Here is a 24,643-nt window from a genome sequence, read left to right as displayed (position 1 = left end):
ATGTTGTATGTCTTCTTTTGTTTGAAAAATGTTCCTAGCTATCTCTAGAAGTGTATGCTGTAAAACTGGTATGCAAAGTAGATATTTATCCACAGAGCCAGGAGCAGCAATCAAGCCTCAAAAAAGAAAAAAGATGTAAGTGCGTTAGCCATTTAGAAGAGGTGGCCTGTTCGCACTCCTGTGGATTCTAAAAATTCTCTTGAAGGATTTGCATAGCCCTATTATTTGCAGGATGAGTTTCATAGAGTTTTACAGAGTGAAACTGAGTATCACAGAAGTGTAAATGGGAAGTAAAGGCTGGTCCTCATTCAAAACACTGTAAACCATGGTCACATGACATAAAATGGTCTAGGGGAGGTTGGACTAGAAGACCTCCAAGGTACCTTCCAACCCTGCTATTCTATTATGTTCTAGTATGAAATTACACTAATGGGAAGTTGGTAGAATAATGAAGTGAAAGAAACTATGGATAAGAAAAAATGCATATAAGAGAATAATTGCTGCATATTATTGTGTAATAATAGCATAGAAAAAAGATGCAGAGAATGTAGTCATGGAGATCAGGGGATGACTAAACTTTATCTAAAATTGTTCAAATACAGAACAATATCAATATATATAAAATTGTTTTGGAAGCTGTTAAATAGATTTAAAGGAAAAGCAGTGACATGATTTGAGATGAATTTGAACTAAGGGAATTCTAAAATTAATATTTTAGAGCTCTATATCAAGAATATATGGAACATCTATTCAGGGATTAGAATGTTAAATTAAAAGGAGATGTTTATCTAAGTCATTGTAATAATAAAGTATGAAAATATTTTAAAAAGAAACTGTAGTGAATTATAAATATTCTAAATCTTTTTAAGATGACATTTTGAATTTGTGGGATTTATTAGAGTGATTATATTGGAAATTGTCACAGAGAGAGAGGGAGGGAGGGAGGGAGAAAAAGGAGAGAGAGGGAGAGGGAGGGAACGAGAGAGAGAAAAACACAGAACTTATTCATGGATATATCTTCAAATCAACACTTGTAGTTAAGAATTCTGTAACCTACTTTAGAATGGTGTTTGTACTTCAGGCAAGCTTATTAATTAAATTATCTTAATGCTAGTATTTCATGAAATTGACTACAAGTCACTGATTGGGGAAAATAAAGAACTGCTCTCTTATAATAGTAAATAGAGACAATTTCAAAAGGTCTCAACAAGCACAATGGTTTTTAACATATTACAATTATTAATTGATAAGATACAGAACTTTTAATCTGTTCCATATCCAACTTGCATCTGCTTGTCCCTGTTTCAGTTTAATATCAGTTTAATCTTAACACTTTAAGATTTAGCCATTGCATAATCTGATGATGTGAGCAGCAATAATTTTACAGCTTTATTAAACGGCTAATAACATTGGTTAATCATATAAGGTAATACCAGAGTCCTAAAATAAATGTAACATCATTGATATTTCTGCTTGAGCTGAGCTAAATTGTACTATTGGAAAGATCTGAATATAATTACCATAATACTCTGTATTTTGCCTATGTTATCTGTTGAATCCATAGCTTGCGTTAAAAAAAATGCATTTTGCAAGATGTTGTAATGGTGCTTTTGTTAGTATGAGTGCAGTTTGCTCTTATCTACCCAGAGATAGCACTCTTTTTTATTGCCAGTGAGGAAGCATTCAAAAATGTTCAAATGCAGATAATGCAATAGAGCGATAGCATACACAAAGAATTCAGACCAACCCTTTCTTAGAAGCTTAATTGATGTTGCACTTTGCATGAAAATGCTAATTTTTCAACATCCTAATGATGATCCATGAAACTGTGTTGCAGGCCTCTCCAATTCCAAGACGCAGCAGATTCTACCACTCTGTGCATGAATGGAAGTCACACTACTCAGCATATAAAACAGGAATGCTTGGGTGATTATAAGGGCCTATCTGAGGTTTCTGCACACAGAGAGATTACTGACGGAATAGAACTGAAAGGCTCAGGCGGCCTCCATCTTGAAGTTGACCACAATAGCTTTACCAATTCACTTTCATCGCAATTGTTTAATAATGAACATAGCCCCTCCCTGGGCTCCTTGTCACTCAACAGCCCTCACCATTCAGGTCGACAACAGGCAAGCAACCTGAAGAAGAGATGCATCTCTGTGCTGCCATCTTCTGCTGATGGGATTGATATTACAACTATCATCCGCACATCACAGACTTCGCTGGTTACCTGTGTGAATGGACTGTGGACTAATTCAGCTGGTGTTTCCTCTTCTCCTAGAGAGATCACTCTTCATAGTGCTCAGAAATCCTCTCGCCCCCAGTCCTGCTCGCAATCTGGGAACCACTGCCATATTCCTTCCCCTTCAGTATGCCTTGTCCCTGTTTCCACTGAAACTATCCGAGGGGACTGTGATCATTCCCCAATGCAGCACACAGGAGAGAATGCAAGCTTCTGCCTTATAATGAATACTGCTTCTGCTCCTCAGCCAGATATTTTACACAGCAAACAGAAGTTGAATTTCTTAAAACAGGAACCACTTGATGAATATACTTCTGCCTCCAGTCTTTTTCAGCATCACCAAGAACTGCCACCACCTTATCATTTACACGAGCAGCAAAACCACATTCAAGGAGCACTAACGCATTTACAGGCCTCTATGTCTCCAAAGTCTCTTCAGATGAGTGAAGGTGATGAGCAGGAGGCCAGCGGTGATAAGCAGATTTGTCGATGGATTGATTGTAGTGCTGCCTATGATCAGCAAGATGAATTGGTCCGGCACATAGAAAAGACTCATATTGATCAAAGGAAAGGAGAAGACTTCACTTGCTTCTGGACAGGCTGCATTCGCCGGTATAAACCTTTCAATGCTCGTTACAAGTTGCTAATTCATATGAGAGTTCATTCGGGAGAAAAACCAAACAAATGTATGGTAAGTCTGGAATGTATTTATCTGACTGGAAATACTCTGGAATTGCTTCCCCCTCCCCCCCTTTTTTTCCTGCCTTCTAAAATATTCTTCCAATAGGAATTACAGGGTTTTATGTAACCCGTATAGTGATATTATGAAACAGTATCTTACCTGTTGAAAACCAGCTGCTCTTTTATTGCACAATATTATTTTATCAGAATTATGCTATTTCCCTATAGTAATGCTTCATTTTTGTTTTTTTGAGAGGAAATAATATAATACTGTTTATAAATATTGGCATGTTGTATTTTGTTGCCCACTGCAACAAATTTAGCTTTTAAATACAAATGGTTTATATTTGAAAAGGCCACTGAAAAATTTAATAGGACGTTCAAAGCAGTTTAGAAGAGTTAAACACAGCTGAGAGTCAATGTGCCTTGGGTGATATTTTAAATCAAGAAACATGAAGCACATTTTAATGCTTTTTTTTTTTCAGTTTGCTTTTGAACAGTATCCCAATTGAACAGAAGCTTTTGAAATGATAGCAGAAAGAAAGACAATCCTAGTAATTATTATTAATGACTAAAATTGAGCATCTAATATAACTTTCGGGATGGCTTTTATTTAATATATATATAAAAACAGTTTTCAGAAGAGAGCTATTATAGCTGTTCTTCTCTGATCAGGCAGATCTAAGCCGCACCATAATGCCAACATGTTGAGAGAAGCACTGTCTCTGGATGAATTACTAGTTATGTGGTAAATTGAAATAAAAACTAATGATTTGCAGTTCAGTCGCAATAATATGAAACTCTTAATAGAGTAGGTAGCCACAAAGCAAGATTTGACCAAGCTTCCAAACTCAGTTGTGAAATATAAGAACAATTGTTTGCTACCCAAATTGTATTGTTTAGAAAGGAATAACTGCACTAAAAGTCATAAAGAAGGATCACTTTGAAGAATTGGTGTTTATTCATAGGGTTGTGGTTGAGTGTGTTTTGGAAAAACAGGTAGCCCCTAAGTACAATACTGGTCAGATTTTGGAGTGAGAGTTTTCAAACTAAGATGTACTTTATACTGAAAAGTTATATGGTAGTGTTGTTGGACTTATTTTTCCCAAATGCTGTTCCTAAGAAGCAAAGTCTTTGGGTTACAAATAATGTCAAAATATTCATAACTGTGATGAGAATACATTTCTGACAGCCTTATTTTCTTATATTCCTGTTTCATTATGCAGGTGATTGTATTAGAAAGTTAAATAATTAAATAATGAAAGTACTATATGTGGTTTCTTCTACTCATGGAATAGTTCAAAATGTGTCATTACACACATACTTTGTTTTTATACACTGTTCTTTGTATTTTAGTATTTATTTATTTTTTTCTACTCTAAATATTCCTATATAGTTTGTTATCTAATATAATGCCCAATATACTGAATGCTATATTCTTAAAAGATTAAAACAACAGGGATTTTGCTTATTTCTTATCCATCCCATCCTAAACTGTTCTTTGTGTATAACATCCTTTAAATCTTTCCATTGACCTCATACTAGTAAATTATGTGGCTTATATACTCATGACAAGAATCCAAGCATAATAAAGTAGTACACATAACTTTCCACTGCAATAGATGATGTTATTGCATTTAGAAAAACATTTAGGATTGCAAAAATTGTCACTAACATTAAGCAGCACAAATAGATGGTGTAGAGATAGGGGAAGAATCTCCAGTTTCATTATGTCTTAAGAAGATAATTGTGCTATATTCCTAAATTAGAAATCTGAAACAATGGAAATACTTGGATTATTCAACAGTGTATGTGTGTAGCCATATTGGGGGTTGCTTTTAAAATGTATATGAAAACAGCCCTCTCTCTTTTAAAAGTATAATTTAAAAGCAAAGTTTCAAGTTTTTACAGTATTGAAAGGTGGAATAGAACTATGGAATTATTCAATAACAGAAAACATGCTGCATATTTTTTTCCTTTGATGTGTACGTTATTATGTGGCAGTTTTTAATGTTACTTTTCTATTCAGTTACGTCACACAAATCTTTATGTCATTATGTTAACCTCATATAATGGGTAATACTGGAAGATGCTTATAAATAGTATATTAGTCTATGGGTCTAGATATTAGGCTATTTCAAGTATACTCTTCAGTATAAACAAACAAATTTCAGTACTGTAGTCATTTCAGTATATTTTAGTCAATTCAGTATATTTGAATGGGTATTTTGTCCTATCATAATTGAGTTTTTATGTAGTATTACAAAATAAACGCTTGGTGTGCTGTTTTTTTAATGACTATAGAAGACTTACGGGCAAGATTATTAAAATATGTTTAGTTTTAAAAAGGAAAGGAAAAGTTAAATATTTAAAAATTAAAAAAGTTATTTTTACAGTCCAGCCCTAAAGTAAACAACAATTGTAGATTATCAAAATGGGTCTTTTTAAAATATTAGCTTAATTTTTTTTAAATTGCTTTAAAAACCTTATTTATTAAGCCAAGGAAGCAACTCTTCAAAAATTAGTGTTGGTTAGGAGTTTATTTGGAGGCTGAAGTGTTACTGTGGTTTACTCATGTTTTGTGCACCTCAAATTTAATGAAGAATTACTTTGTAAATGTCAATTTTCATTTAAAAATGAGTCTTTTTTGTTTTTTAGAAAGTCTAAATTAAATACTCTCATAATTTTTCTTGGAAAATGCTCCCCTTCCCAACTGTTTCTAGTGTCTTTTGAAACAACATTATTGCTAAATTTGAAACTGGGTATTTTTCCAGTCTGATCAACATCATTTGTTGGTTAAATATGTGTTGAACAGATTCAAGGGAAGTTGGCAACAAGTAGCTTGCTGTCTGCATGCATAAAAGCTCCCTTCTATGTAAAATTATTAATTTCTTATGACAGTCTTTGCTACTATGTACTGTAATAGACAAAGGAATTTTGGAATTCAGGCTACTTGAGAACAGGAAATACATGAGACATTTTGATTGAAAAGTAAATGGTCCACTAAAATGGCACTTAATCCTTTTATTATCTTCCAACAGCAGTTTCCACAATGTATTTTCATGAGGTAAGCTTCCCCTTCAGTCCAACTGTAATACTCATCATTACAGCTGGTTTAAATTTAGCCAGTATGTTCTCTTCTCAGCAACAGAGTGGGAAAAGTGGAACACAAATTGTCATAAAGACATTATTGATATTTTTGGGTTGCCTGGATTTGTTGCCAAAATTTATATTTTAAAATTTTTAGTTAAAATGTATAATTGATGTATTATTTTTTCAACATTGTGTCCTTTCATTTATGTAGGGTTATGTTATGTTATGCTTTGCTTTTGTTCATTCTGTCTTTATTCTTTGAGCTGTGTAAGTAGTCTGAAGGAAACTGCCTAATCTCTTTGCAATATCCTGTTATGCTTCATATATAGCTTGTGTTATTTTAGTTTTATTAAATTTGGTGCTCATCTGCATTATAATCAGAAAGATAGCTAACAAAAATAATGATGCAATGTCTTTAAAACCTGAACTTTTGGAAGATTAATGTAATGCTTTTTTATATTTGATGTCGCAGACTATAGGAATTTTGATTGTCTGAGAACAAAAATTAGACCACTTAAATGTTTTCAAGTTTTAAAAAACCCCTTACTTTTTGTCCTACCATTGTTTTGCATAATATTGATTAATGAACCTGATATTATACAAAAGTTGTTAAATTCTTGCTTGTGAATGTAATTAAGTTCACTTAAAAAGACTATGTACGTGTATGTGACTGTGCTGGATTTTATTCTCCATCCTTTAAGCCAAATAATAAATTGTACTGAAATACTTAACAGTCATCATATTACTATTTAAGTAACAATTTATAATATTCATTAAACTCAATTTCTCCATCAAATAGATGTATAATATGATACAAAAAGAAACTTTTTGGGTAGCAAATAACATGCTTAGCTACTTCTTATATCCACATGAAAACATTTGCAAGATAGACAAGCACCCAATTTCTGATGCACAGATACCTCAGTTTCTGTCACCTATAAAGGTGACTCTTATTGACTGCTTCATGTAGAACCATTTGCAGTTAATAACCATGAAGAAAAAGTAACTTTATGATCATCCTTGCATTTACAACCTTTACGTATCTGTAAAGCGAAAGGAAGCTGAAGTAAGATCATAAGCACAGTTGCAATTTCACTTAATGTCTGCCTTGCTTATTGATCAAGTTGTCAGTCCCAATTGTGGTCACTAATCAAGGACTACCTATAAAGCCAGACTTCATTTAAATGGCTTCATCAGAATTTTTCCAGTTATAATCTATTTTTATGGACCCTCTTTTTTCCCCCACAGAGAGGGTTAACGAGCCCAGCAGAACATTAAATGATCCAGTAATTAAATTCAGTGGAATTGATGGCTCTTTGCAGATTTCTGTTTTTTGATTTGGGACTTATACAGGTGGTCCTCAACATTTCCTCCAGACTCCCCCCAACTACTTATCACTCAGTTCTACTAGCTCTACATGTGCATAGTGACACATATCCACACACACCAGAATCACATGATCACATTTGGGGTATTTGGCAACCGTCACACCTTATGACCAGTTGTAGAATTCTGTAGTCACGTGACTCTGATTTATGACATTTTTTCCAGTTTTCCAGCCTTTTTTGGCTTGTTTCCAGCAAAATATAGCCTATCGGGTGGGCAAACTAGCCGGGGCCCACCGCCCGTTGGTCGTCCACGGCCCGCCCTGAAAATCACGCCATTGGTCGTCCATCGGCCCGCCCCTAAAAAAAAACGCTGGGTGTGGGCCCTGTCGGGAAAGCTGCAAAACGCGGGCGACTAGGGGGAAATGCAAAGGCCTCGGCTGGGGTTAATCACCGACGCTCTCCGGTGGTCCGCGATCCCCTTTTTCCGGGCTGCTTCTTTGCAACAAGCTTGCGGCTGGGCTTCGCCGAGGGCGGAAGGGTTCCAACCGGCGGGCTGCTGGAGCCACCTAAATAGGCCTGCTGGGGGCTGCCCTGCCTGGTCCCGTTCCCCTCCCCCCCCCTCCCCCCCTCCCCCCCCCCCCCCCCCCCCTAAACCTGCCCACCCGCCTTCCAGCAACTTTCCTTGGTTTTACCGCGGGCGCCAGGCGATTCGCCTGAAAAAAAAGGGGCCCCCCCCGCCCCCCCGGCCCGCTGCTCCTCGCGGGCGGGCGCGGGGGCTGGTCTGGCTGGCCCCCCTTCCTGCGCGCCCGCCGCCCGGCCCCCGGCCGTGGCCTTGGTTCCGTGGTGCCTCCCTCCCAGCGCGTTGCCTCGGAGGAAGGCAACCAGGCCCTGCTGCAAACTGCTTCTTTGCTTCTCTGACCGCGGACGCGCGGCGGGGCGGGAGGGGGGAGCACCCGGCCGCCCCTTCCAATTAAGGCCTATAGGAAGATGTTGATTCATTTAACAACTATGGCACTCATTTAACGACTATTGCAAAAAAAATCATAAAATCACGTTAGTCATGTGGGTGCCTTGGTTTACAACCATGAAGACTTACAATGGAAATTTGGGGCTCTATTATGGTCATAAGTCAAGGACTATCTGTGACCATCTATTAGTTAATGAAGGGAATGTGAGGATTATTCCATTTGTTTTAACAGGATGGTCCCTAAATATATTTTCATAAATTTTGAGGTTGTTGAGTTCCTTGGTTGATTTATGATCCAAGACAATTGATAAAAGAGTTTGGCACATAATGAGAATATAAGAGGATTGTCTTGACCCATTTCAGAGTGACTTTAGGTCCATATTTAGTACTGAAATGGTTTTGGTGATGAGTGATCTTTGCTGGAAGAAAGAGGAAATAAAGATATTTGGATAAGTTGTTTTTATATACAGGTAGTGCATAATTCATTTAGTGATTGTTTCAAGTTACAATAGCAATAGCACTTAGACTTATATACCGTTTGACAGTGCTTTATAGCCGTCGCTTAAGCTTACAGAGTTTATAGAGTGATCATAGTGGCCCCAACAATCTGGGTGCTCATTTTACCAACCTTGGAAGGATGGAAGGCTGAGTCAATCTTGAGCCTAGTGAGATTTGAACTGCCAAATGCTGGAAAAGTTGACTTACAAGTGGTCCTGACACTTGCAACTGTTATAGCATCCGACAGCCACATGATCAAAATTTGGGCCCTTGGCAATCAGCATGTATTTACAAAGATTGCAGCGTCTGGGGATCTTGGCTTTGAAATCTTCCCAGCTGGCTTTCAAAAAGGAAAAAAAAAATAGTTCCGATTATGGTCATAAGTCAAGTAGTACCTCTACTTTTGGACTGTCCCTTCATGCTTCCCTTCTAGTCAAACTGCACTTAACCCTTACTGATATACTCATTGGGATGAGATTCGTAAAATCTTAAGAAATATTTAAGGGAATTACTGCAGTTCTCACTGCAACTTTTTGGTAGGTGTTAATGATCTGAAGTGTTGTTTTCTGAAGACCAAAGAGAATGTGCTGCTAAGTGACATGGTAGGAAAAATTACAAAAAAATTACATGGAGCAAATTTTCTGGGACTAATTCCAAATGTGAGGAGAGCTCTTTTTTTGTCAGAAACATGGCAGGAAAGGAAAGTAGAACCTGGTTTTCCTGTGCATGGCGGTCCTGGCAACACTCCTCCTTCATGCTATGAATGTTTTTTTTCCCAAGGGCCATAGACGTTAACAATGTTTAGCTTTGTCCTGTAGGACACAGACCACTACATTCAAGCATCATAGCAAGTGGCATCTTCCACCTACAGGAATTGGTTTGTTTAATAATTACTTTACCATCTAAATGCAGTGTCCATCTAACAACAACCAAACCAATGTTATTTTTTATATGCCTGAAAAAAAAAAGCCAGCAGCACTTATTGGAGGAGCATGTGTAATAATAGCCAGTTGATCTATTGGATGCATTCTCAAGTCATAAATTAATATCTTCTGCATATTATTCCAGGATTTCAGACAAAATGTATCATTTTCTGTTTGCAAAAGTATATGCACATTCCCAATCTAAGCAGGATACCTCTGATATCACCATAAGCATTCCATATATGTTTTTGCATAAATACATTAAACAACTAAGGAGATATTACATAATCTGGTCATCCTCCCTATTCAGAGTTGAACCTTTAACAAATAAGTCTATTTATTGTCATTCTCTGTAAATCAACAAATGTGGAAATTTTTCTTTCATCTATGCCTTTTTCAATGAAATGTTGAATAACAATCTGTAGATCACACTAAAACCACACTACAGTTGCCAGATTTGACTTTCTCTCATTCATAATTTTGCTCAACACCTTCCCAGGGACATTCAACAAAATTTCCTTTATAGTTTTTGCATTTTGCATATTTTTCTTTGTATGAAGTACTTCTTATGTTATTTTTGGTAGGTATGGAGATAACTTGTATACAAAGAGGATCCTGTAACATGATAACATGCAACTTGTTTTTGTGTATAACATGTCTTGGCCCTTATTTTGAAACTGCACCCAAAGCAGTTAAAAATGGGAAATGGAAAAGGCATGTTTTCATAATCCAGCTCAGTAAAGTTTGCACAACTTGCTCTTTGTTTCATCATCCCAACAATAAATCTTTCATTTATGTCAACTAAGAGTGCCTACCAGGTCTGCAAATGATTACATCTATGAATTGTGTTGGTACTCTTTCACTGTGTAGGTAAATGTTAAAATGGGGAGTTGAGCAAGGCTCTTTTATGATCTGGCAAGAAATCTCTTAAACACCCCTTTCAAGTTCCTTCAAGTGTTTCCAATTTCTTGTTCTCTTAACTACTATGTGGGATTATAGTAATTTACTCCCTTTGGTTATGAAAATCAAAGGTCTGATCATACATTCATACTTTAACAATGCCATTAATTCCCTTCTCACAGGTAGAAACATAAGTATGTTATCTTTGAATGGAATAGTTTTCAGTGACTTTAAAAATAAATGTTCTTTCCAGTATGAGTTTATGCATTATTTACTATGGCTCTTTACGATCAGTGGCAATTACCTAGTAACCAGACATCAGATTGGGAAAGCCTCTGAAAATCTTGATGATGAGTTGCTTTAATCAAAACCAACCAAAACTATTTTTTGCTGCTCATACAAAGCCAGCTGGACTAGCACTGACACTTCAGCAGAAGACCAGTTAAAGAGGCTCAGGACAGACAGTGGGACATAGACAATTCTGACCCACCAACATCTGGAGTTGCCACTGCAACACAGTAGTATGTGTTTCAGTTACAGAATGACACATCCTCATGTGCATTGTCTGTTGGAGATAGTGGCTTTGCGTAGTTACCTGTCTACTTACCTTTTGTTTGTTAGGAGAGGGAATCAGGTCGGGAACTAGTAAGCATTGCTTCCAGGGTTTCAGTTTGGAGAAATGAAAAGCTAGACGACTTCTATAAAAATGAGAAATGCTGTGAAAATCTCTACCCAGGATTTTAACATTGTCACTTCACTCTGTTTCAGGGCACAGATTTGTCTGTTTTAAAGACAGGGAATAATATTAGGTCTCCTAATTCAGCAGGAGAAAAAAACACACGAAACAATAAATTTGAATATTTCTTACTCTGAATTTATCTTATAAATGCTTCTTGTTTTCTGTTTATTTTCCTTTATCATGGACATTTGGATAGTGTTGGAGAAATGCTTAGAATTGCTTGGCAAAATTGAAGTGTTTCTGTGATTCTTAAAGCAAACTTCTCTGCACTTGTTTTCCTCTTGAACATCTGCCAATTTGTTGAAAATGAAACTATGATTCACATCTAGCCACTGGATTGTTGTGAATGTCTCCCCCCTAAAGGCTATGGTTTGCATTGCAGATAGACTATGTCCAGGTGTTAGATTAGTCCAGTTCAAATTAGGTTAGCAAGCAGAAGAGGCAATGCCATTATACAGTGGCATGCAAAAGTTTGAGAACCCTTTTCAATTTTCAATATTTCTGTAGAAATATGACCAAAACCAGGATCTTCTCTAAACAAGAAGAAAAAGAACTGAATTAAACAAATGAATCAAAACCATTATTTTTTCTTTTATTATTCTTTTATTTATTGAGGGGAAAATGATCCAACAGCTATTATGTCTTTAGTTAATTATTATGACTGCATTAAAATAGACCCATTTATCCTTTTTTAAAGTACAGTTTTTGTTTTACTTTCCTTATTCTTTGAACATATTAATTATTTTTCAGATTAGTTGCTACGTATCTCTGTTTCACTGACTGGTCTTAATGTGAAGCAAGTGGCTCATTATGTTTTGGGATAGTGCCACCAGATAGCATTTGTAGAATAAGCAAGAGCAGTGTGTCTACTCACTATTTAGTTTTATATAAGATGGTTAAGCATCTAGGAGTTATATCCTAATTTGCTGGTGCTCACTTCAAGATTGGCTGATTTTTCACCACTTACAGCCTCCCAGAGAAATCTTCCTGTAAGCACACATGTATATTTTTTTATTACCGTTAGGGAATAAATGCCAGGCCTTCTAGTAGGCCAGCTCAAGAAACAGGAACCACAAGGATTTTTTACCCCTCTGTTATTTTTCAAGTGGAGACCATATCTAATACTTCCTCCTTCTATTTTCCCCACAACAGCAATGTATATATTGGTTTCATTTGTGTTGTGTATCTGGTTCTGATAATTTTTATAAGCATTTTGCACCTTGGCAGGCATTGAGCAACTTGGACTGTTGTTTTAAAATATGATGTGACTGGATATTGTGATTATTTTCTCAACTTGGGTGTAGTCTGTGGAAATGTGACAGAATCCCGTCTTTTTCAAACGTGATCATATGACAGAACAAGTGACTCTCTAGAGACTTAAACATCTTTAGACTATTGTGAAACTTCAAGGCATAATGAAATTTGATAAACCTCTTTATTGTAATAGCTAAAATTAAACTGAGTGAAGACAGATGAAAATCACATTTTCAATACAGTGGCCTTGAAACATTACAGAATATTTACTCAATAGATATTTATTTGCAGAAAATGATATAAAAATCTATATATAAATATTGTGCACATGGCTTGAAGTCATCTGTGTAGGCATTATATAAATACAAATTTTACATTAGAGTTTATTCATAGAGGAAAACTTATTTATGCAACAACTCTGTTTTTCTATTCAAGGAGAGTAAAACATACAGTATATTCTTGTTAACAACAGATACACCTTGGTATCATTGGCAACAGGCTGCACCTAATCTTAACTCTACTTTGCACTGGCATTGTGAGGAACCTAACTTTCACAACCTGGCTAGACACATTGAGGATTATGGAACAGGTTTTCTAGCTCATACAATAAATGTTTTAGAGAGACCCACAATGTAGCTTTTATATTGGGAGAAATATAGAAGGAGCGTTGGTATTTACCTGATACGCCCATTCTCGGTGAGCTGCAACGAGCATCCAGAGATTGGGAGGTGCTTAGTCTCTGTTCGGATAGGCTGGGCTTAATTGAATAGGACACTGTTACTCCTCCCTGGCTCCCCAGTTTTGGCAAAGACGAGGTGATGCAACCTCCATCCTCTTTATTGTTCTGTTTGTGTTTTTTTAAAAACTTATATCCAGATTAGTAATTGGCCGGAACAGGACTCCACCAGACGGATATTGGGTGGGGCTGGATGCTCGTCTGTGGATGAAATAGCCCCATAAAAGTGGTCTGGTCTGGCTTGAGGTCCTCGTTCTCGGACATGCCTCTTTCTAGGGGTTCCTCCTCCAAGGGGACTTCACTTTCTTGAACTGATACTGCATCTACTTACTCCATTTGGGGCTCACCTTCTCCCTTCTGTACGTCTGGATGCATATGTGAAATTAAAGAAAACTCCCCTTGAGGAAGTACCTGAAGATAATGCAGGTCAGTTCTGCATAGAGATCTTACTGACTGAGAGTCACATTTCGATACTGGTATCTGTCTGATCATCAAGGATTCTTGGACCCCGACTGCGATTCCTCTGCGGATTGCAAGCTCCATCCATGCCTTCATCATTTCTGGTACCTCATCTGTCAGGAACTCCTCCTGTCGTAGGCCAGCCGCTGTTGGAATGAAGGTTGCCTCGGGGGCTTGCCTCAGGATATTTATGCTTGGTGAGGCCTATAAGGTGCTAGCCAGCCTGGGTGGCATGGACAGGTCTAAGGCTACTGGTGGTTGTTGAATCTGAGATAGTGGAACTGGAGGAGGAGGCTGGGAAGTTCTTTCAGCCTCCTTAGTGCACTTCTCAATTTGCTTTTCCAACGCCTTCTGGCGTCGGGTAGCATCTTTCTCTGCGGCCTTCAAAGGACCCTTAGATTTATTGGACTTATGTAGGTCCTGTGTCTTAGCGCCACCTCTGTTTGCCATTGCAATTCTGTAGTTACCCTGACTATGAGTTAATCACAATCAGAGTATGAATATATATGTGTGTGTGTGTGTGTGTGTGTGTATATATATATATATATATATATATATATATATATATATATATATATATATATATATATATATATATATATATATATATATATATATATATATATATGTGTATATATATATATATATATATGTATATATATATATATATATATATATATATATATGTATATATATATATGGCATTCAGCTTTGATGAACACTATACAGAAGCCTGATGATGGCAGATGAGATTCTGCCGAAACGTTGCTACAACTTTAAAAGCACAACTACAATGACGTGGGAAAATACCCGAACAAAGCTGAATACCATACATATAAGTACCTGCGAAAACTTAAGAAAACACACACACACACACACACACACATACACACACACACACACACGCACACACGTGTGTGTGTGTGTGTGTGTGTGTGTGTGTGTGTATATATCTGTGAGTATATCTGTATATGGACAGTTGGGGCATCCAGGGTCCTGCACCACCACAGGGGCAAGAGACGCTATATCTACTTTCACTTCCCTTTTTTGATTTATCTGATTTTATGTTAATGTAAGTTTAATGTTCTTTGGAAGAACAGTAATTAAAATATTATTTACAAATGGTCTAATTTAATAATGCTCAATGCCAGGGCAATTCAAAGAAAGAAACAACAACCACAGGCCCTCAACAGCTGACTGATCTTGGCCTGGTACTGCTAAGTTGTGTGTATGTATGTATGTATGTATACACACACACACACACACACACACACACACACACACACACACACACACACACATATATATATATATATATATATATATATATATATATATATATATATATATATATATCTTCTTAGTTTTCAAGGGTACTTACATGTATGGCATTCAGCTTTGTTCGGGTATTTTCCCACATCATTGTAGTTGTGCTTTTAAAGTTGTAGCGTTTGGCAGAATCTCATCTGCCATCATCAGGCTTCTGGTGCTTCTGGTGTTCCAGAAGCCTGATGATGGCAGATGAGATTCTGCCAAACGTTGCTACAACTTTAAAAGCACAACTACAATGACGTGGGAAAATACCCAACAAAGCTGAATTATATATATATATATTTGTTTTCTGAGGTTCTCGCGGATGATGTGGATTTGGTATTGGATCTTTGGTTATTCGGGTTTCTTCTCTCAGCAGAAGATTGAGTATCTAGGCAACGTTCTGATGAAGTCTCATTCATCATCTTCAGGCTTCTGTCTTCAGCTCTGTGAGAAGCACAGAGCTGAAGACAGAAGCCTGAAGATGATGAATGAGACTTCATCGAAACATTGCCTAGATACTTCCAATCTTACGTGGGAGAAAACCCGAATAACCAAAGATCCATATATATATATATATATGTTTTCTTAAGTTTTCGCGGGTACTTATATGTATGGTGTTCGGCTTGGTTCGGGTATTTTCCCACGTCATTGTAGTTCTTTTAAAGTTGTAGCAACGTTTCAGCAGAATCTCATCTGCCATCATCAGGCTTCTGTATTGTGTCCGTCTGTGGGTCAGACTTTTACAGTGGTTTCAGATTTAAATTTGGGGCAGCCTATTGCTGTGCCAGAATGGTTTTTTCTTCATCCTGATTGGTTGGGAGTCTTGGTCTGTGTTTATTGGTCTCGGAGTTTGCTGTGTTCTGCTTGATGGGTGTCTCTGATATCTTCTGTCTGTTTTTTGGCTCTTTTTGTATCTTGATTGGCTGGCAGCATTGTGTTACTTTAATGGAGGCCTTTAGTGCAGCTTGGCTTCGGGTAAATGGACGGCTATCATTAGTTAGGAAGCTGGGTTTCATCTGGGTGCCTGGTTGGGGTGTGTTTGAGCTGGAGGTATCAGGGGGGATCTGTTTGTGCCCAGGTGTTTGCCTGGCTTGTGGTGTGGAGATTTTTTTGTTTGTGAGTGCAGGCTTCCAAATGATTGACAACCTGGTGGAATCATCTCTTCTGTTCATGGAAAACCCTAGCCACAGAGTCATCAGAGAAGCCATAGAGATTGAAAAAAGACCAGAAAGCATGAACAGAAGAGATGATTCCACCAGGCTGTCAATCATTTGGAAGCCTGCACTCACAAACAAAAAAATCTCCACACCACAAGCCAGGCAAACAGGTACTACACAGTAAGGTACTACACATTAGTAAGGTAGTACACAGACATCACATCAGGACTGCCTTCAAAACAGACAGAAAAATAGCAGCCATCCTTAGCAACCCCAAAGATAAAATTGACCTGGAAAACTAAGGCATATACGAAGTACCCTGTGCATCATGCCCAGCCACATACATTGGACAGACCAATAGAAGAATAAGTACCCGCCTGGATGAACACAAAAATGCAGTCAAAAAGCTGGAACACACTTCCTCACTAGTCCAACACATGGAAGCCACAGGTCATAGCATCAACTTCAATGGCACCAAAACCCTGGCCACTATGGAAAACCCTAGCCACAGAGTCATCAGAGAAGCCATAGAGATTGAAAAAAGACCAGAAAGCATGAATAGAAGAGATGATTCCACCAGGCTGTCAATCATTTGGAAGCCTGCACTCAAAATCTCCACACCACAAGCCAGGCAAACACCTGGGCACAAACAGATCCCCCCTGATACCTCCAGCTCAAACACACTCCAACCAGGCACCCAGATGAAACCCAGCTTCCTAACTAATGATAGCCGTCCATTTACCCGAAGCCAAGCTGCACTAAAGGCCTCCAATAAAGTAACACAATGCTGCCAGCCAATCAAGATACAAAAAGAGCCAAAAAACAGACAGAAGATATTAGAGACACCAATCAAGCAGAACACAGCAAACTCCGAGACCAATAAACACAGACCAAGACTCCCAACCAATCAGGATGAAGAAAAAACCATTCTGGCACAGCAATAGGCTGCCCCAAATTTAAATCTGAAACCACTGTAAAAGTCTGACCCACAGACGGACACAATACAGAAGCCTGATGATGGCAGATGAGATTCTGCTGAAACGTTGCTACAACTTTAAAAGAACTACAATGACGTGGGAAAATACCCGAACCAAGCCGAACACCATACATGTAAGTACCCGCGAAAACTTAAGAAAAATATATATATATATATATATATATATATATATATATATATATATATATATATATATATATATATATATATTGTTTGTTCACTGTGAGGGCAGCCAACAGTCTTTACTTATACCTCCCCGAAACCGGAGTAAAGGGGCCTGAAAATTTTAATTCTTCTTCGTAAGCTGCATTGAGCTTTGAGGAAATTAAAGCCTCTCACAGGAAACCTGAACATCAGGAATACAGCCACACGATGCAACATGGACAAAATGATGGAGTCCTGTAAATTGCATGCCCAATTTTAAAACGGCGCTGTCCGGTGTTTCCTTTTGGCTCCAACACAGCTATAACCTTCATCGCACAGTCTTTTAAAAGGGCACAAAAAAAGGATACTGTGAGACTGAGCGATAAAGAGGGGACAAGAAGGGCTCCACACACCCCCGCCCCTATGTATCCTAGGGGAGGAAACGCCGCTGGCGAAAGGAAATTAGGAACCAAATGAGAGCGCTCTCTTAAAAGCGGCTCAAAATTTGAATCGCAATGGCAAGACAGAAAATATTTGGCGAAGAATGGCAACCCGCGATCTCTGGGGGAGGTGCGGCTGCTGAAAGACGAAGCAAAATTACGATCGCTGTGAGCGCCAAAGTGGCCCAATCACGAAAGCGATCTGCTTCATTCCAACTGCTTTCTTCTTTTTTTCCCTTTTTTCTTTTTTTACCAAATTGCAGTCCGAACTGAGAAAGATGACAAAAAATTTTAGAATAGTGACTAGCTATTCAAACGTGAAGTGTTTCTGCTCCGGCCAAGGATAAGCTGCCTATCGCGCCAAAGGCTGAGCTAAAACTGGGGGATGCTAGGGAGGAGCCAGGGAGGAGTAACAGCGTCCTATTCAATTAAGCCCAGACTATCCAAGCAGAGACTAAGCACCTCCCACTTTCTGGATGCTCGGAGCAGCTCAATGGAGAACAATACCTTTCATACTTTCTCAAAAATAATTCAAGTTGTGATTAGTTAAATAGATGTGTTTATGAATGTGGTCTCTGGAACAATGGTTTCAACCCAACTCTCAGTTTAAAAAAGAGCCTCTGGCTGAAAGTTATCCAGCTGGTTTCATACCTAAGATAGGGCTAGAACACATAGTCCTCCTATTTTTAGCCTGGGAACTACTACTCAGGCTTAGTATTGCTCAGGCTTTATTTAGATCACTAAATAAAGTGAATAATGACCATTCCCACAAACAGTGACAGGTCAAGCTACTGAATATAAAATGAGAGCAAAACCCTACTCCCTACTAGCATTGATGATGTTACCTAGTTTGGTAATGAAATGTCTGCAAGAAAACAACCAAGTCCAAAGTGAATAAAACAATGTTCTTTTTTAAAAATAAACTTTATTGAATTTTATTACATTAAAAACATAAAAGATATATAATTCAATAACAGCTGTTTGTGGTGCTTATCATGTAACAATCATTTGTGCAATATTTACAAATATTAATTTGTGCACAATTATATTCTTATTATATCTATATTCAATATTTAATAATTACTTATCCTTAATCTGTCTCCGATCTATCCAGCTATACGATTATTCCCATACCTTATAAAATATTGAAGATTCCTTTTAAACTCAGCGTTAGTTTATCCATTTCAGCACAATTCTTTACCCGTTCTTCTCTCAGATGGCTCCGCCTCTTATAGGAACATGTCCCTAATTCCAACATTAGAGTGCACCAAGATATTGCTAAACTTATAGCAGCCGCTGAATTCTCAGCTGACGCAATTTAACATGTCAAGTTTTCAGCCAGGGCCATTACTTCACATGTCACAGCGCGATGCTTACTATGGTTAAAACGTTGGCAAGTGGACTTTAAGCACAAATGCAAGCTGGCTTCCTCTCCTATTGTGGGAGACAGACTGTTTGGCCCTTCTTTTGATCCGCTACTAATTGAAACCCAAAACAAAAAGAAAATTCTACCTTCCCTTTTCCGGAAGTCAGATTCTAGAAACCCTCAGTCCTTTCGGAGGGGATCCTTTCGGCCCTTTTACCAGGGACCCTTTTTACCCAGTTACCAAAGACCCACATCATTTAGACCAGGGCAGCAGCCAGACAGGTCCGACTTCAGGGATAGGAGCAGAAGGGGTGGTCAATCCAAGAAATCCTTTCGAGCAGCAGGAACAGGTCTTTTCGGCGTCCAAGATAACTCCCTGGACCCGACTCCCATTGGCGGATGCCTTAAATTATTCGCGGACCAATGGGACTCCTCAACATCTGATTCCTGGGTCAGAGACACAATCAGATTTGGCCTTGCGCTGGAGTTTCAATCCACTCCCAGATTTTTTCATGTCATGCCCTCTCTCCAGAGATCCGGTTAAACGTAATCTCATGGAAACTGCTATCCAACATCTACTGGACATACAAGCCATCCAACCAGTAGCCACCAACCAACGAGGACAGGGTTTCTATTCACATCTTTTTGTTGTTCCCAAAAGTTCGGGGAGGTGGAGAGCAATATTAGATCTGAAACGTCTCAACCGTTTCTTAGTATATCGCAAGTTTAAAATGCACACCCTGTAATCTACCTTACTTGGCATCAGAAAAGGTGATGTCATTACATCTATAGATCTGACGGAGGTGTACTTACATATTGCTATTCGGCTTTCCCACTATAAATTTCTGAGATTCTGTTATAATAACCACCATTTTGAATATGTGGCCCTTCCTTTCGGTCTAGCTTCTGCCCCTAGGACCTTCATGAAGGTTCTTGCAGCTCTAGCTGCTCATGTGATATACCTGTACGACTCCAGCTCATGTGATATACCTGTACGACTCCAGCTATACCTCTAGCTGCTCCGTGATATACCTGCACGACTCCAGCGTTAACTTGATGACATCTTAATTTTGTCATCTTCCAATCATCAAGCAGTTAGAGATACTCAGAACACATTACAATCCCTACAACAACATGGGTTCTCAATAAATTGGAAGAAGAGTCATTTAACACCATCGACTCGGTTAACCCATCTGGGGGCAGTCATAGATACGGTGGAAGGCAAAGTTTACCTGTCACCAGATAGACTAAATAGCATTCAGCAATTACTTAAGGAGATCAGGGGTCTTAAGAGGGTGTCCCTAGCTGAACTATCAAAATTGTTAGGCAAGATGATCTCATGTATATCTATCATCCCTTGGGCCCGGCTCCACACTAGATCCCTCCAGTGGTTCCTGTTCCCGTACCAGTGCTCCGGCCAAAGCAACTCCAAATACAAGGTCAAGGTACCATCAAAGGTCCTCATATCTCTTCTCTGGTGGACCAGACCAATCATCAACAGAGGCTGCCTCTTCAAAGAGCCACACAGACTTGCCATCATCACCGATGCCAGCCTGTTTGAATGGGGAGCTCACGTTCAATCGCTCACAACCCAAGGCCGCTGGTCCGCCATAGAACAGTCGTGCAACATAAACTGGCTGGAGCTTCGAGCAGTACACCTGGCTCTCCACAGCTTCCTTCCACAGGTACGCAATCAACACATACTAATATTGACCGACAACGTAACAGCAAAGCTCACATAAACAAACAGGGGGGCACACAGTCGAAACACCTCATGCGGGAAGTGGAGCGCTTGTGTCGTTGGGTGGAGAGCAACCTACTTTCCATCAGAGCAGAACACATTTTGGGCCTGTCGAATACACAGGCAGACTGGCTAAGAAGGGCCACGATCGATCAATCGGAGTGGTGCCTCCATCCGACCCTGTTTCAAGAGGCAGTCAGGAGATTCAGGCAGCCGGTGGTAGACTTATTCGCTTCCCCCCTCAACTCTCAGCTCCCCAGATACATTTCCAGGTACCCCTCGCAAGGAGCGGAGAACTTCAATGTGCTCCGTGGCCGTTGGCCCCAGGGTCTTCTGTATGCATTCCCACCACTTCCTATGATCCCCAAGGTCATCCAGAAGCTGCTGGACGAGAGGGCGGAACTACTTCTAGTAGCTCCTTACTGGCCCAGACGGCCATGGTTTTCAGACCTCCACAGTCTATCCTTATCAACACCATGGAGAATTCCGTCAGACAGGGTTTTGCTAACCCAGGGACCCCTTCAACATCCGGACCCTCAATGGTTGCACCTGACCGTCTGGAGGTTCAGCGGAGATATCTGAAGAGTGAAAAGTTTTCTGACAGAGTTATCACCACCATCCAAGCTGCCAGACGCATCTACAATGCCATGTGGTCCAGTTTCTGCAAATGGTGTACTAAGTCTCAAATTGATCCCATCTATCCATCAGTGGCTCAAATCCTAGAGTTTCTACAAGAGGGGCTTGACAAGGGATTATCACCTAATACGTTGAAAAGGCAGGTGGCGGCTTTGGCATCAGTTGTCACTTCTGAGGGTCTACTGTCCCTTTCTTATCACCCATGCATACGGAGCTTCCTTCGAGGAGCCACAAATTTACACCCGCCCAGCGGTTCACCGTTATCCCACTTGGGACCTTAACAAGGTCCTCGTTGCACTCACTAAGCACCCTTTCGAACCCTTGAAATCGTCAAGTCTCCAATTTCTGAGATACAAAGTAGTTTTCCTTGTAGCGATCACTTCTGCTTGTCGTATTTCGGAACTGGCAGCTTTGTCGATCAGAAAAGACCTTTGTGTCTTCCATTCTGACTGGTTGGTCCTTTGTCCTGATCCTACGTTTATACCCAAAATTAATTTGGCGTTTCACAGGGCACAAGAGCTGATACTTCCTAACTTTTGTCCCAGGTCATCTCAATGGTTGGAACTACAATGGCATCGGCTTGATGTGAGGCGAGCATTGCGAATATATATTCACCGCACAGTGACTTTCCGGAAAACGGAAGCTTTATTTGTGTTGTTTCAGCCAAACACTCAGGGATGCAAGGTCTCTTCTTCCACAGTAGGCCGTTGGCTACGGGCTGCGATAGCGAAAACATATCAGACTCAATCACTACAGGTGCACAGGGGCATAACAGCTCATTCAACAAGGAGCGCAGCAACATTGGCAGCATGGGCCATGCAGGCACCAATAACTGATATTTTTCGAGCCGCAACCTGGGCCTCTCCATCGCCCTTCATTAGACATTATAAAATAGATGTGTTTGCATCCGCTGAAGCCTCCTTTGGCAGACGAGTTCTGCAATGGGTCCATGGGGACCAGGAGGGAATTCCAAGCTAGACGGAGTCCCTCCCATAGGACAGGCCAAGCTTTGATATGTCCCACTACTGGATGCTTTGAACAGCTCATAGGAGAAAGGGTATTGGTACTTAACTGATACACCCGTTCTCTTTGAGCTGTGAAGAGCATCCAGCCCCACCCCTTTTTCCATCTGGTGGGGTCCCGTTTCGGCTAACGAATTGTTAAGGCATTCAGGGTGAGTGGTGTTTATTCTCTCATCTTCGCCAAAACTGGGGAATGCTGGGGAGGAGTCCCGTGGAGGAGGAGGAGCATTCCGGAAATTAAGCCCAGCCTAGACGTGCAGAGACTGAAGCACCTCCCACTACTGGATGCTCTTCACAGCTCAAAGAGAACGGGCGTATCAGGTAAGTACCAATGCCCCTTTTGTTATTTGTACATCTGTTGAGTTTTTTATAAGAAGTTTCATTTTCTGTCTATTAATTTTCAATCCTGCCACCGCTCCATATCTTTCTAGTTCCTTAATTAATATTTGTCCTTTTTCTATTGGATCTTCCATAATAAAAGCCATATCGTCTGCAAAAGCTTGCAGTTTATATTCTTCATTTTTAATATTCAATCTTTTTATTTCAGGATTTTGTCTCACTCTTTCTAATAGTATTTCTAATGATAGTATGAAGAGCAGAGGGGACAACGGACAGCCTTGTCAGACTCCTTTTTCTATATTTATAGTTTGGGTATTCTCTCCATTTATTATGAAATTTGCTTTTTGTATTGAATAAATTGCTGTTATAATATTCTCAAATTTGGTGCTGAAATTAATATAGTAAATTTGCTGAATCATAAATTGCCAATTAAGATAGTCGAAAGCCTTTTGAGCATCCAAAAAAAACAAGAGCTATCTGTTTCCCCGGTTGGGCTTCATAATATTCCAAATTATCCATTATTATTCTTAAATTGTTCCTAATTTGTCTATTTGGGAGAAATCCATTTTGGTCTGGATGTATGTAATCGTTCAGAATTTTCTTTAATCTAGTAGCAATAATAGTAGTAAATATTTTATAATCTACATTCAGCAAAGAAATTGGTCTATAGTTTTGTATCATTCTGGCATCTGAATCCCCCTTCAGGATTAGCGAAATTAATGATTCTCTCCACGTGTCTGGCATTTTAGCAGATAATGTCTCATTATATAAATCCACCATTATTAGTTCCATTTGTTCTTCTATTGCTCTATAGAATTCTGCTGGGAAGCTATCAGGGCCTGGGGTTTTATTACTTTTCTGGGTTCTAATTGGTTGTTTTAATTCTGTCATAGATATGTCCTTCGTCAAAAAATTTTTCATCTCATCGTTAATTTCTCAAGTTCTTTTTTCTCTTAGATATTCCCTTATCTGATCTTCATCTACTCTCTCTTTCTTATACAGATTCTCAAAATATTTATGTACAATCTCTTTTTTCTTCTCTATTGTATGTTGATAATTTCCCCTTTCATCTTGTAGTTGGTAGATAGTTCTTTTCTTTTTCTCTTTTTTGAGCTTATAAGAGAGCCATCTGCCAGGCTTATACGCTTGTTCAAAATATATTTGCTTGGTTGCTCTCAAGTTTCTAATCAATTCTTCCTGTTCCATTAAATTGAGTTTATGTTTATAGAGAATCAATTGTTCTTGTATTTTAACGTTTTGTGGGGCATCCTGTAATTCGGATTCTAGTTTCTTAATTGTTTGGTATAAATTGTTATGTTGAGCATGTTTTTCTTTATTTTTTTGTGCAGTATAAGATATTATAAGTCCCCATATAACGGCTTTCATAGCATCCCATAAGTTTTGGATAGTTGTGTCTAGGTTATTGTTTTCTTTAAAATAGAAAGTTAATTCTTCCTTAAGTTTCTTTATAAATTCCTCATCCTTTAATAGTTGAGAATCTAAAGTCCACCTTCTCCTTGATTTTTTCTTACCTTTCCAATTGATTCTAAGAGGGTTGTGGTCTGCCCAAGAGTTCGGTATACAAAGTGAATAAAACAATGTTCATTTACCTTGTGAGATGAATGTTTGTTGTGTCCTTACTGAGATTTCACCAAATTTTCTCTTGA

General features: G+C 38.9%; 1 protein-coding gene across 4 annotated transcripts in view; it reads left to right on the top strand.

The window, feature by feature from the left end:
- Window positions 1-24,643, top strand: part of GLIS1 (GLIS family zinc finger 1) — a 219,282-nt gene that overhangs the window by 84,947 nt on the left and 109,692 nt on the right. For all 4 annotated transcript variants that reach the window (XM_087960295.1, XM_087960293.1, XM_087960294.1 and 1 more), the window contains exon 4: window positions 1,838-2,933. In XM_087960295.1, coding sequence (XP_087816421.1) covers window positions 1,838-2,933 — 1,096 coding nt within the window. The remainder of the gene's footprint in view (window positions 1-1,837; window positions 2,934-24,643) is intronic.

This window comes from Notechis scutatus, chromosome 3 (genome assembly GCF_049901735.1).
Source record: "Notechis scutatus isolate UNSWTSFEM ecotype Mainland chromosome 3, rNotScu1.2, whole genome shotgun sequence".
Classification (NCBI taxonomy): domain Eukaryota; kingdom Metazoa; phylum Chordata; class Lepidosauria; order Squamata; family Elapidae; genus Notechis; species Notechis scutatus.
The sequence above is the reverse complement of the archived record's forward strand: the minus strand, read 5'-3'. Positions and strand labels throughout refer to the sequence as shown.